General features: G+C 45.0%; 1 protein-coding gene across 1 annotated transcript in view; it reads right to left on the minus strand.

The window, feature by feature from the left end:
• pdlim4 (PDZ and LIM domain 4) overlaps positions 1–13,556 on the minus strand; it is a 43,493-nt gene that overhangs the window by 15,009 nt on the left and 14,928 nt on the right. The window contains exon 3 of the mRNA XM_034551057.1: positions 4,477–4,558. Within this exon, the coding sequence (XP_034406948.1) occupies positions 4,477–4,558 (82 nt within the window). The remainder of the gene's footprint in view (positions 1–4,476; positions 4,559–13,556) is intronic.

Genomic DNA, 13,556 nt, shown 5'->3' on the forward strand with positions numbered 1-13,556 from the left:
CCCCCCCCCCCCATGTTGACAGCTGGGGGGACCAGGGGGGGTTCCTACTCCATTAGTAAAACCCAAAGACCGCTCTGGACATTTCTGTGGATTAGCGTCTGCTTAGTGAACACAAAGTCGCTGAGTGGGGTGAGAGGTCTGTGATCCGATGAGCGTGGAGACTTCCCAGCGATGCTGAACTGGTCTCTGGCGGTGGAACCAGTAAACACATTTTGGCAACCAATGAGAAGCCTCTAAACCCTTTAATGGCCCCCGATTGTCTTTATGGTGTACATGTTGATCCGGGCTTTGCACGAAAAAAAAAACTGTCCGCACGATTCACCAGTCAGCACAAACGTGCAGCTTTGACTGATTATGTTTACAACTATTTGGTGTTTTTTGTTTTGTTTCTGAAGGAAAAAAAACAAAATGCCGTTAACAGCCCATAATGAAAAAAAAGCCCATTCACAAAATCTCTTTTTTTTCTTTTACATTACTCAAATTAAATACCGAGCAGTGAAGGAATCGAGCCGTCCGTCAGCTCCCATTAACGTTGCCGTGGAGACGCTGGCCCTCGGCCGCCGGCTCCTGGAAGCCCCGTGATCCAGATCTCTCTCTCTCTCTCTCTCTCTCTCTCTCTCTCTAGAAAAAGACCGTTTGGCACCGATAGGCCCCTCCCACCTAGAACCCGAGCTGTCAGTCACCGGCGGTGTCTCTTTCCTCCATTAGAGCTCTTCCAAAAGGAGGAGTGATGTACAACATGAAGACCAGTTGCAACTCGCTCTCTTTTTTCTCACTGGAAAATAAAACGAGGCGAGATTTTGTTTCAGCGGCATAAAAAATAAAAAATAATAAAAACGACGACGCAGCAAATTAAGACTAAAAGAGAGTAAAGTCCGCCTCTACATCACATCCTCTAATAATGACCCTCCTGCCATTTTGATTTTGAATTATTGACAAAAAGGATTGATTGACACACCTTTGATGCTGTGGAGATTACCTGTAATCGATGGGCCACTTGAACCGGTTTAAATGGGGAGTAATGGGGGCCGAAGACAGACAGGTGAAGCTAATGAGGGGGCGGGGCAGACACTCAAGAGGCAGGAAGTAAAACACAAAGGAGATATAGCTTCACGGCGAGAACCGAATGTTCTTTAAAATATACCATAAGTCCTTATTCTATAACGTGGGCCTGAAGGAGAACGTTCATCATTTCCATTCCAGGGGGCGCTGTGTGACATCCAGTGGCCCGAGGAAAGCCAAAACACTTTGGAAAAACACAAACACCCACTCATAACCAACAATAGAGCATTTCCTCATAGACTTTTATGAGAATCTCCCGTGTTTCCAAGGTGAAAGGAAACGGCTCGTGGCTTCCACGTGTCACTTCCTGTCTGCCGCGTTCCAACATAGACGTCATTGGACTACAACATATTAAAATACATTCTGCAGAGTAAAAACACCAAGGCCGTCCATTTCTCTGCGTCTCAGCCTCGGTAAGTTGTGGATTCATCCAAACCGGTTGCGGATGGCGTTTCCATTGAGGGACGATCGGCGTTGTTGTGCGTCAGAATAGAGAAGGAACCCTCAGAATCCACCTGAGCGTGACGACTGGGCCGTCTGGGTTCGCCTCATCAGAAGAGACGCCGGGGAACGTTTCCCATGCTTCAGCGAGGGAGGAAGTCAAAGGGGGGATTGGCAGTGCGCATCGACTCTTTGTGTGCACAGTCTTGTGCTGCTGGTGGCATGAAACTATTGTTTTAATAATGTTTATCTTGAATAAGTGGAACGTTGGTTGAACTGTACACCCAATCTTTGTTTGCAATGTCCCGTTATACAATTTCACTGGCAGTACAGCCGATGAGAAACAAGCCCTGTGAACATGTCCGACTTTATCGGTCCTGATACTAATACGACGAAAACCAAATAGTAATGATACCAGGAGGCAATGTTGAAGTGCCTGAAACCTGCATTCTCTCTTTGGTTGTATAGAAGTCTATGCTTCATGTTAAAGCTGCATTCTCTCTCCTGACCACCAGGGGGCGACTCCTCTGGTTGTATAGAAGTCCATGCTTCATGTGTTAAAGCTGCATTCTCTCTACTGACCACCAGGGGGCGACTCCTCTGGTTGTATAGAAGTCTATGCTTCATGTGTTAAAGCTGCATTCTCTCTCCTGACCACCAGGGGGCGACTCCTCTGGTTGTATAGAAGTCTATGCTTCATGTGTTAAAGCTGCATTCTCTCTACTGACCACCAGGGGGCGACTCCTCTGGTTGTATAGAAGTCTATGCTTCATGTGTTAAAGCTGCATTCTCTCTACTGACCACCAGGGGGCGACTCCTCTGGTTGTATAGAAGTCTATGCTTCATGTGTTAAAGCTGCATTCTCTCTACTGACCACCAGGCGGCGACTCCTCTGATTGTATAGAAGTCTATGCTTCATGTGTTAAAGCTGCATTCTCTCTCCTGACCACCAGGGGGTGACTCCTCTGGTTGTATAGAAGTCTATGCTTCATGTGTTAAAGCTGCATTCTCTCTACTGACCACCAGGGGGCGACTCCTCTGGTTGTATAGAAGTCTATGCTTCATGTGGTAAAGCTGCATTCTCTCTCCTGACCACCAGGGGGCGACTCCTCTGGTTGTATAGAAGTCTATGCTTCATGTGTTAAAGCTGCATTCTCTCTCCTGACCACCAGGGGGTGACTCCTCTGGTTGTATAGAAGTCTATGCTTCATGTGTTAAAGCTGCATTCTTTCTCCTGACCACCAGGGGGTGACTCCTCTGGTTGTATAGAAGTCTATGCTTCATGTGTTAAAGCTGCATTCTCTCTCCTGACCACCAGGGGGCGACTCCTCTGGTTGTATAGAAGTCTATATAAATGACTCTACTTCTCTTGATGTATTCCCTCAGTAAACATTGTAAACATTAGTTTTTGGTCTCAATCTCTAGTTTCAAGTCTTCTTCAATACAGCGTGATGTTCATTTAGTAAATTATGGTCATTTAGAGTCAAACAGACCATAAAGCAGGGGATACTTTAGGGCGGGGCTACAAGGTGATTGACAGGTTGCTACCACGGTGTTAGTCTCAGAACTTGAAACCATAGAAGTGTGTCTTAACCAAGACGTTGACGGTGATGGCAAAATGCCTGAAAACATCACTCCATAAACCAATGGGTGACGTCAAGTTGACTACTTCTTATAAACAGTGTCAGATATGTAACTTAATGCATCAATACTAATGTCCTGATTTGCATTAATTGACAAAAAAAACAAGGTCTTTTTGTCACGATACCAGATCCAGCTGTTTGAGACCGTGTCAGACCGATATCGGTATCAGATACAGCTCTACACATTGTTCACTGATTGGTAATTTCAGAATAAAAGTCTCCTGGGAAGCTGCCAGAACGTGATCCTCCGACCACAAACAAGAAGTCTCTTCCTCTTTCCCCCGAGGCGTCACCAACGCCCTCCGATGGGTTTCCTTTGGGCTCTTTGTGCGTCTGCTACGCCCTTTAGACAAGGAGGCCCTTCCACAGCGAGGGGCCGGAGAGACACAACTCCCACAATGCAACGCTGGACGGACGGACCCGCACACGTCCGAGCCACAGTGCGCTCATTGTCTGTCTCTTTTCAGTCACACGGCCTCAATAATCACAGCAGAAACTTGTCGGCTCGCCAGCGCTGGAAAAGCTTGCAGAAGATCATCTGCTGGAGTTCATGGCGCCTCGAAGAGAACAATCGAGATACTCTTTCAAAACCTTTCCAGGGAACAGGCGCAGGCATTATCTCATTTATGGCCGTGTGAATGATAGCGTACATGCAATTTAGGGATCAAGTGTTTCCATGGATCCTGTTTATGATGTAAACAGAGAGACGGTCTCACACCCAGAGAACTGAACTCCTCCGTATGACCCCCGAGCCGACCTCTCCTGTGGAGCTGCAGGACACCCGACATGAATCAGATTAGAGGTTCAAATAGAAGTTCCTGCAGCAGCTGATGGGATCACAAGATTCACGGATCAGCGAATATAACGGCGACTAGAAAGCGTTGGTGGCGATCTCCATTCTGCACATTTCTTCATGACAATAATCCGATAATGATCGGCATTAAAAGTTCCCTTCACATTGCGCCGGTTAAACTGGGGGTTTATTTATATTTAAATATGATTGTGAGACAAGCCGGGACCATTTAGCTAGACTTACCAGATACTTTAGCGTGCCAGAAAAAGATTAATACATAGAATGTCAAATCCAGCTTGCCAGCCCATTACTGCGTTCTGTGTGTGACTACATCTGGTCACATTTTGCAGCACGCCGTTCTGGTTATTTTTAATGGAGCAGATGAATGAGCGAGAGGGTCAAAGTTCAACGCGCGACGTGGTGATAAAGTAGCAGTTGAATGCAAACCCGCACACAACAGAGCGAACGTTGTTAGTGTGAAAGGGAAGGAAAGCCCGGCTTCCTGTCGGGGTGAACCCAGAGGACCCCGGCGCTCACCTGGGAGTCGGGCTCCATGTACGGGCTCGTCTGGCCGTCTTCGCTCACCGTCGGCGACCACACTCGGTCTCCTGATCCCGACCTGAAAGACAACAACGAGGGAATAGAGTCTGTTATTCCACTTCAGCTCAGCGAGGGTCGAGTTGGGACGAGTCACTCGTGTTGATGTATCTATAAGCAGGTATTTAGCTTAGTTAAAGACACAAATAATTGGGAATAAATGTAAGAATTTGACCAGAAAGCGAGTTAAAGATTGGACACAAACAGGAACAAATGCAGTCGGTGGCTTCTGGAGCTGTCGAAGATCAATTTAGCAGCAAAATGGTGGAATTATAATTTCTGGGTCCGTCGCATCAAGTCCCACTGGGAAAGGCACGCCTGTACATCCCAGTACCAACACAAATCACGAGGTCATAACCGGTTTGGTACATTTGGCAGGTCTCCACGTCAGGAATGGGATGGAGCCGCGCTCTGGCCTCCCCTCACTGGTACGAAGATTAAGTCTTCATCACATCATAACTCTTTGAGAAAGAGAAGAAGCCCATTTCATTGTGAGCCAAAGATTCATCAGAAGTCGTGATAACAGAATTAGTGCTATCGGAGCCTTCTCCCCCTCTTGTAATGGACTCCAGTTGCATTTCCTTTAAACAAAAGACTGATTTACTGACTGGCTGCGATGACGAAATACATAATTCACAGCACTACTGTGCGTGCAGCAGCATTTCCAGAGAATTAAACTATTTAGGGAACTTAATGGCGTGCAGCTCATTTCTCAGGCTGATAAAAACATTCTGATTCATCTCCAATGGCTTCGCTCGTGTTCCTCTTTTATTTTTGAGTTATGCGTTGAAGTGGCGGCAGTTTGCTTGTTGTATCAAACACACACAAACAAAAAAAAAAAGATCCGAAGGGGGAATTCTTTGGTTCCTCGGGTCGGGAGGTGTTGGTCGCCATGGCGTTGGCGGTTCAGTGGGAAAGCATCCAACATGCAGGAAGGGACATCACGCGGGGTAACTAAAGGACACGGTGTGTGTGTGTGTGTGTGTGTGTGTGTGTGTGTGTGTTCGCTGCCCTCTCTTCTACCACACAGACTATGAATGGCGGATCCGTCGACCCGGCAGCGAGTCCTCGTCCAGACGGGCGACGTCATCCGGCGTCGAGCTGAGGAGCGGAGGTGTTGCTATCAAAGACGCTCTTATGAGGCGGCGAGCGTCTGGTGGACGGTGTGGGACGACCCCCCCCCCCCCCCCTCCACCAGAAGGCCTTCTTGTTTTCAATTCTGTGGTTTCCATGGTGACGACACAAACAAACAGCCCGTTGAAAGCCAGTCTGAAGAGGCCCAATTAGAAATGACATTTCAGCCTCACGATCATGCGGACGTGAACCTCTTATTGCCCCCGGAGGCGTTGTTCCTCGAGCTCTTCCTTCTCTCATTGGTCGTCTGTTTCCTGCCCGATCCACAGTTAAATCCAGACCCCCCCCTCCCCCCCCCGGCCTGGAAATACCTTGTGAGGAACCAGATCATCCATTTGCAGACTGAGTGGCTTTATCTCCCTCCTCCATGCTTTGCCAGGAGTGCTGTGAGAGACCAGATCTGATCTCTTTCTAAATACAGATTCACAATGATACATAGGACCCGGGGGAGTTGGGGGGGGGGGGGGGGGGGGGGGGGGGGGGGGGGGGCTCGTCTTTGGGTTTTCACCCTCCAGCTCCCCTTCTGGTCTTAACTGCACGCATCAATGTCACGATTGAATAAAGACAAATGGAAAGAAAGAAGAAAGTCTCCAGTCATCACAAAGCTTTCCTCTTCTTTCCTCTGGTCATATTTTCCCTTATACCCCCCCCCCCCCCCCCCCCCCCCTGCCTGGTTCAATTTCCTGACTGGGGAGCTCTGGTTTTTCGGAGCGGCAGGCCGAGTTTTCTTTGGCCGCTCGGCATCATCGTGTTCGAGGAGGAGCACGAGACGGACAGCTGAGAAAATAAATAAAAATACCCTCAAATTAAGATGTGGCAGATCACTTCAGGGTTCACTGAGTCTTGCTTTGCTCCGTCAAACCCATTAGAAACCAGTTTCAGCCCCTCGACATTCACCACTGGAGCAGCACCTCTTATTTTGTAACGGAAGAAGATTTCTTATTGCCGACTCCTCAGGAAGCAAAGGGATGCGATTTATTATAAAGAAGATTTATGAGATATAACAAAAAGGTACTCCTCATTATTTAAGGGTTCCCTAAAAAAATCCAGCAACACAAGTCCGTTTCCCCTCGTTACAGTCGTTTCTATACAGGAGACAACTTAGTTAGGCTTAGGCAACAAAAGGACTTCATCGGGTTGAGGAAAAGATCGTGAAATACGTCGTTAGGTTGAGGAAAAGATCGTGAAATACGTCGTTAGGTTGAGGAGAAGATCGTGAAATACGTCGTTAGGTTGAGGAGAAGATCGTGAAATACGTCGTTAGGTTGAGGAGAAGATCGTGAAATACGTCGTTAGGTTGAGGAGAAGATCGTGAAATACGTCGTTAGGTTGAGGAGAAGATCGTGAAATACATCGTTAGGTTGAGGAAAAGATCGTGAAATACGTCGTTAGGTTGAGGAAAAGATCGTGAAATACATCGTTAGGTTGAGGAAAAGATTGTAAATAAGTGGTTAGGTTAAGGAAAAGATTGTAAATAAGTGGTTAGGTTAAGAATAAGATTGTAAATAAGTGGTTAGGTTAAGGAAAAGATTGTAAATAAGTGGTTAGGTTAAGAATAAGATTGTAAATAAGTGGTTAGGTTAAGGAAAAGATTGTAAATAAGTGGTTAGGTTAAGGATAAGATTGTAAATAAGTGGTTAGGTTAAGGATAAGATTGTAAATAAGTGGTTAGGTTAAGGAAAATATTGTAAATAAGTGGTTAGGTTAAGGAAAAGATTGTAAAATAAGTGGTTAGGTTAAGGAAAAGATTGTGAAATACGTAATATGGTTAAGGAAAAGATTGTAAATAAGTGGTTAGGTTAAGGAAAAGATTGTAAATAAGTGGTTAGGTTAAGGAAAAGATTGTAAAATAAGTGGTTAGGTTCAGGAAAACCGACACAATAATCTTGTGGCATATCTACAGATTAAATAGGAATAGCTCCGAAGAGGAGGTTCGAGGTCTCCCGATTGATGTGGGGCTTAGGACCGCCACCAAAGGAGACCTTGGGAGAACGGGAGAGGAATGATGCAATGGAGGGATGAAGGAGGAGAGGGTTGCGGTGGTGGTGGTGTGGGGGGGCGGTCTTTGGAGGTTTCTTTTATATCTTGGTCCCAGCTGGAGTCCCCGTTCATTTGGTCCCGTGCAGCCTGGTTCATAATCCAGGTCCTTGAGTCAATCCTCCAGAGCGCTGACGATGGGTCTTTTCTCAGAGTCCTGCTGAAGCCTCTGCTGGTGTTGGGCTTTGATTTGACTCATTTAGTCAATTATGGTCCATTGGTTTAAAAAATAAAAAGCCAGCGACGAAGATGGCGACGGCCAAATCACCAAACACGAGGCTTGGAAACATCAGTCTACAGACCGACATGTTACTACTTATAAACCAAGACTCAATGTACATTTGGGGCCCTTTTGGGTGACCTGTTCAACTTTAAACCATCGGGCAGTCAGAGAAACACGAGTCACGACTCATGACTCAGCACATTTAACTCTTTCCGACCGGCCTGACGGTGGAAACGCCTCCAAACCGCCGACCGGGGGCCTCTGCGACCGCACGGCGTTCTCCAACGAGCTCTGGCAGAAAAGAAAAGGGGGAAACTGCAGGTTGGAAGAAGAGGAGATGTGCAGAGAAGAACAAGTGAATGAGTGGAGTGGGAATTGGGTTTCGGAGAGGGAGAAGTGTGGTCCATGGAGGTCAGGGACGGCGAAGAGGTCAAAGGAATGATGGATGAAAAAGGAGGAGGAGGTTTCCTCCACAGCTGGTCCGCATATTGAAAGACCGTTGAGGTCTGAGGATGTAAAAAGCCAAGCGAGAACTTCCACGGGAGTGGCAGCCATCTTTCCACCTCGGCGATGCAGCTCCATTAGATCACCGACAGAAACCGGCGAGAGTGTTTCAGCTCACAGAGGAGCTGACAGCCGGGAGGCCTGATGGTGGAAAACGAACCGCTGCGGTGAAGCCGTGACCTCAGAGCAACGTTTCTATTTCAGTCTTTTCCTTTTACTCGCAAATTCATGACCACTGAAAACGTTGTGAATTTCATTTGCCGTTGGCCCCTCAGAGTCTCAGAGGTTTCCACCTCGTCACGAGACCAAGGTGGTTCAACCAGAGGAGTCGCCCCCTGGTGGTCAGGAGAGAGGATGCAGCTTTAACACATGAAGCATAGACTTCTATACAACCAGAGGAGTCGCCCCCTGGTGGTCAGGAGAGAGGATGCAGCTTTAACACATGAAGCATAGACTTCTATACAACCAGAGGAGTCGCCCCCTGGTGGTCAAGAGAGAGGATGCAGCTTTAACACATGAAGCATAGACTTCTTTAAAACCAGAGGAGTCGCCCCCTGGTGGTCAGGAGAGAGGATGCAGCTTTAACACATGAAGCATAGACTTCTTTAAAACCAGAGGAGTCGCGCCCTGTTGGTCAGGAGAGAGAATTCAGCTTTAACACATAAAACATAGACTTCTATACAACCAGAGGAGTCGCCCCCTGGTGGTCAAGAGAGAGGATGCAGCTTTAACACATGAAGCATAGACTTCTATACAACCAGAGGAGTCGCCCCCTGGTGGTCAGGAGAGAGGATGCAGCTTTAACACATGACGCATAGACTTCTATACAACCAGAGGAGTCGCCCCCTGGTGGTCAGGAGAGAGGATGCAGCTTTAACACATGAAGCATAGACTTCTATACAACCAGAGGAGTCGCCCCCTGGTGGTCAGTAGAGAGAATGCAGCTTTAACACATGAAGCATAGACTTCTATACAACCAGAGGAGTCGCCCCCTGGTGGTCAGTAGAGAGAATGCAGCTTTAACACATGAAGCATAGACTTCTATACAACCAGAGGAGTCGCCCCCTGGTGGTCAGTAGAGAGAATGCAGCTTTAACACATGAAGCATAGACTTCTATACAACCAGAGGAGTCGCCCCCTGGTGGTCAGTAGAGAGAATGCAGCTTTAACACATGAAGCATAGACTTCATTTTAATGTAGAATGTTCCTTGAATTCTTTGAGGAAAGCGCCTTTATTTCTTACTCTGCTTTCACAAGCTTCCCGTGGCACAAACCCCTCCGGTGCTCTTAAATGCTCCCTGATAGGAATATTTTTTATTTTTTTAAATGGGTGTAATAAAAAGTAATATATGCGGAGAAGTTGCAAAGAGACATTCTTGTGTTATGCGAGCCTTCGGCCTGAGAGGAATCCAGTGTTCTGTAATTTGGTTCACAGCAGACGTGTAGACTCGTATATTTTGTCCATCGGCAGAAGCACAAAATTACACGTTTCTCCCTCAGCGACACTTTGGAGTATTTTATTTCACTGACGGCCAAAACCCGGAGACCTCTGAAATATTGCATATTTTAGTAATTCAGTGTGAGTTCTTCTGTGGCTGCAATGAAATAATCATCGGAGCCCACGATGGAGGAGTCGGTCTGGATGAGGTGAGCTGACCGCGATCATTTTAAGCCAATGAGAACGCAGCCATGTTGTTTACATTTTCTTTAACACTTTAATGTCCACGCTTTAACGCTTTAACACTTTGATGTCCACGCATTAACACTTTAATGTCCACGCTTTAACACTTTAATGTCCACGCTTTAACGCTTTAATGTCCACGCTTTAACACTTTAATGTCCACGCTTTAACACTTTGATGTCCACCCTTTAATGTCCACCCTTTAACACTTTAATGTCCACCCTTTAACACTTTAATGTCCACGCTTTAACACTTTAATGTCCACGCGTTAACACTTTAATGTCCACACTTTAATGTCCACGCTTTAACACTTAGATGTCCACGCTTTAACGCTTTAATGTCCACGCTTTAACGCTTTAATGTCCACGCTTTAACACTTTAATGTCCACCCTTTAACACTTTAATGTCCACGCTTTAATGCCCACCCTTTAACACTTTGATGTCCACGCTTTAACACTTTAATGTCCACGCTTTAACGCTTTAATGTCCACGCTTTAACACTTTGATGTCCACGCTTTAACACTTTAATGTCCACCCTTTAATGTCCACGCTTTAACACTTTAATGTCCACCCTTTAACACTTTAATGTCCACGCTTTAATGTCCACGCTTTAACACTTTAATGTCCACCCTTTAACACTTTAATGTCCACGCTTTAACACTTTAATGTCCACCCTTTAACACTTTAATGTCCACGTTTTAACACTTTAATGTCCACGCTTTAACACTTTAATGTCCACGCTTTAATGTCCACGCTTTAACACTTTGATGTCCACGCTTTAACGCTTTAATGTCCACGCTTTAACACTTTGATGTCCACGCTTTAACACTTTAATGTCCACGCTTTAACACTTTAATGTCCACCCTTTAACACTTTAATGTCCACCCTTTAACACTTTGATGTCCACGCTTTAATGTCCACCCTTTAACACTTTAATGTCCACGCTTAAACACTTTGATGTCCACGCTTTAACGCTTTAATGTCCACGCTTTAACACTTTAATGTCCACGCGTTAACACTTTGATGTCCACGCTTTAACACTTTAATGTCCACCATTTAACACTTTAATGTCCACGCTTTAATGTCCACGCTTCAACGCTTTAATGTCCACGCTTTAACGCTTTAATGTCCACGCTTTAACACTTTAATGTCCACCCTTTAACACTTTAATGTCCACGCTTTAATGTCCACCCTTTAACACTTTGATGTCCACGCTTTAATGTCCACCCTTTAACACTTTGATGTCCACGCTTTAACGCTTTAATGTCCACGCTTTAACACTTTGATGTCCACGCTTTAACACTTTAATGTCCACCCTTTAACACTTTAATGTCCACGCTTTAATGTCCACGCTTTAACACTTTGATGTCCACGCTTTAACGCTTTAATGTCCACCCTTTAACACTTTAATGTCCACCCTTTAACACTTTAATGTCCACGCTTTAATGTCCACCCTTTAACACTTTGATGTCCACGCTTTAACGCTTTAATGTCCACGCTTTAACACTTTGATGTCCACGCTTTAACACTTTAATGTCCACCCTTTAACACTTTAATGTCCACCCTTTAACACTTTAATGTCCACGCTTTATTGTCCACCCTTTAACACTTTAATGTCCACGCTTTAATGTCCACCCTTTAACACTTTAATGTCCACGCTTTAACACTTTGATGTCCACGCTTTAACACTTTAATGTCCACGCTTTAACACTTTAATGTCCACGCTTTAACACTTTGATGTCCACGCTTTAACACTTTAATGTCCACGCTTTAACACTTTAATGTCCACCCTTTAACACTTTAATGTCCACGCTTTAATGTCCACGCTTTAACACTTTGATGTCCACGCTTTAACACTTTAATGTCCACGCTTTAACACTTTAATGTCCACGCTTTAACACTTTATTGTCCACCCTTTAACACTTTAATGTCCACGCTTTAATGTCCACGCTTTAACACTTTGATGTCCACGCTTTAACGCTTTAATGTCCACGCTTTAACACTTTAATGTCCACGCGTTAACACTTTAATGTCCACGCGTTAACACTTTAATGTCCACGCTTTAACACTTTAATGTCCACGCTTTAACACTTTAATGTCCACGCGTTAACACTTTAATGTCCACCCTTTAACACTTTAATGTCCACGCGTTAACACTTTAATGTCCACGCGTTAACACTTTAATGTCCACGCTTTAACACTTTAATGTCCACGCTTTAACACTTTAATGTCCACGCTTTAACACTTTAATGTCCACGCTTTAACGCTTTAATGTCCACCCTTTAACACTTTAATGTCCACGCTTTAACGCTTTAATGTCCACCCTTTAACACTTTAATGTCCACGCTTTAACGCTTTAATGTCCACGCTTTAACACTTTAATGTCCACGCTTTAACGCTTTAATGTCCACGCTTTAACACTTTAATGTCCACGCTTTAACACTTTGATGTCCACGCTTTAACGCTTTAATGTCCACGCTTTAACACTTTGATGTCCACGCTTTAACACTTTAATGTCCACGCTTTAACACTTTAATGTCCACGCTTTAACGCTTTAATGTCCACGCTTTAACACTTTAATGTCCACGCTTTAACACTTTAATGTCCATGCTTTAACACTTTAATGTCCACGCTTTAACACTTTAATGTCCACGCTTTAATGCTTTAATGTCCACACTTTAACACTTTATTTGCGCTACGGGTTGCAAATAATTGGAAACCATGAGAATTTACTCACAACTGGCCTTGATTCATATTTGACTTGGAAGATTCTCTCTTTTTCCACAATGCCGAGCAGAAACATTCAAAGATTATTTAAGAACCAACTCGCTGTGACTCACGCCCTCGATCCCAGGGGTGAAATTCAACTTGGAGTTTAACTGGATTTCCAGCTAAAGGTCGGCCGTTAAAGAAGCCCGTGTGCACTTCTCACCGCTCCTCTCTCTCTATATAAATAACCCTAAACCATCATATCCATCTTTTAAGTTATAGTTCCTCCCCTCCGACTGCTCGTCTTATCTTCGTCATGTTACCCTCCGGGGCTCTCGGAGGTGCATGGCTCCTCATGGACCCTCATCCCGTTATTTGTGGTCGTTTGATCAACAATAGTTGTTGTTGTTTTTCCAGATTAAAGCACCAACAACTTCTATTTTTGTGTAATAATTGCTTGAAAGAGGTCGTCTTTGATCTCAGACCCGTCCTTCATTCCTTTGTTCTGCTCTTATTAGGTATTCACACACTGTGTAAACATATGATAGTCCTATATAATAATATATATGAAATGATCGTGGGGGATCATTTCTGAATCACAGGAGGTGGTAATACTGGTCCAAAATAATTCAGTTTGACTTCATCAGCTGCAAAGTGCTGCTTTATTATATCCACCAGGTGAGTTAATATAGTATTATATTATATAAGCACCATCAACATGTCCGAGGGTTG

Source organism: Cyclopterus lumpus, chromosome 14 (genome assembly GCF_009769545.1).
Source record: "Cyclopterus lumpus isolate fCycLum1 chromosome 14, fCycLum1.pri, whole genome shotgun sequence".
Classification (NCBI taxonomy): Eukaryota; Metazoa; Chordata; class Actinopteri; order Perciformes; family Cyclopteridae; genus Cyclopterus; species Cyclopterus lumpus.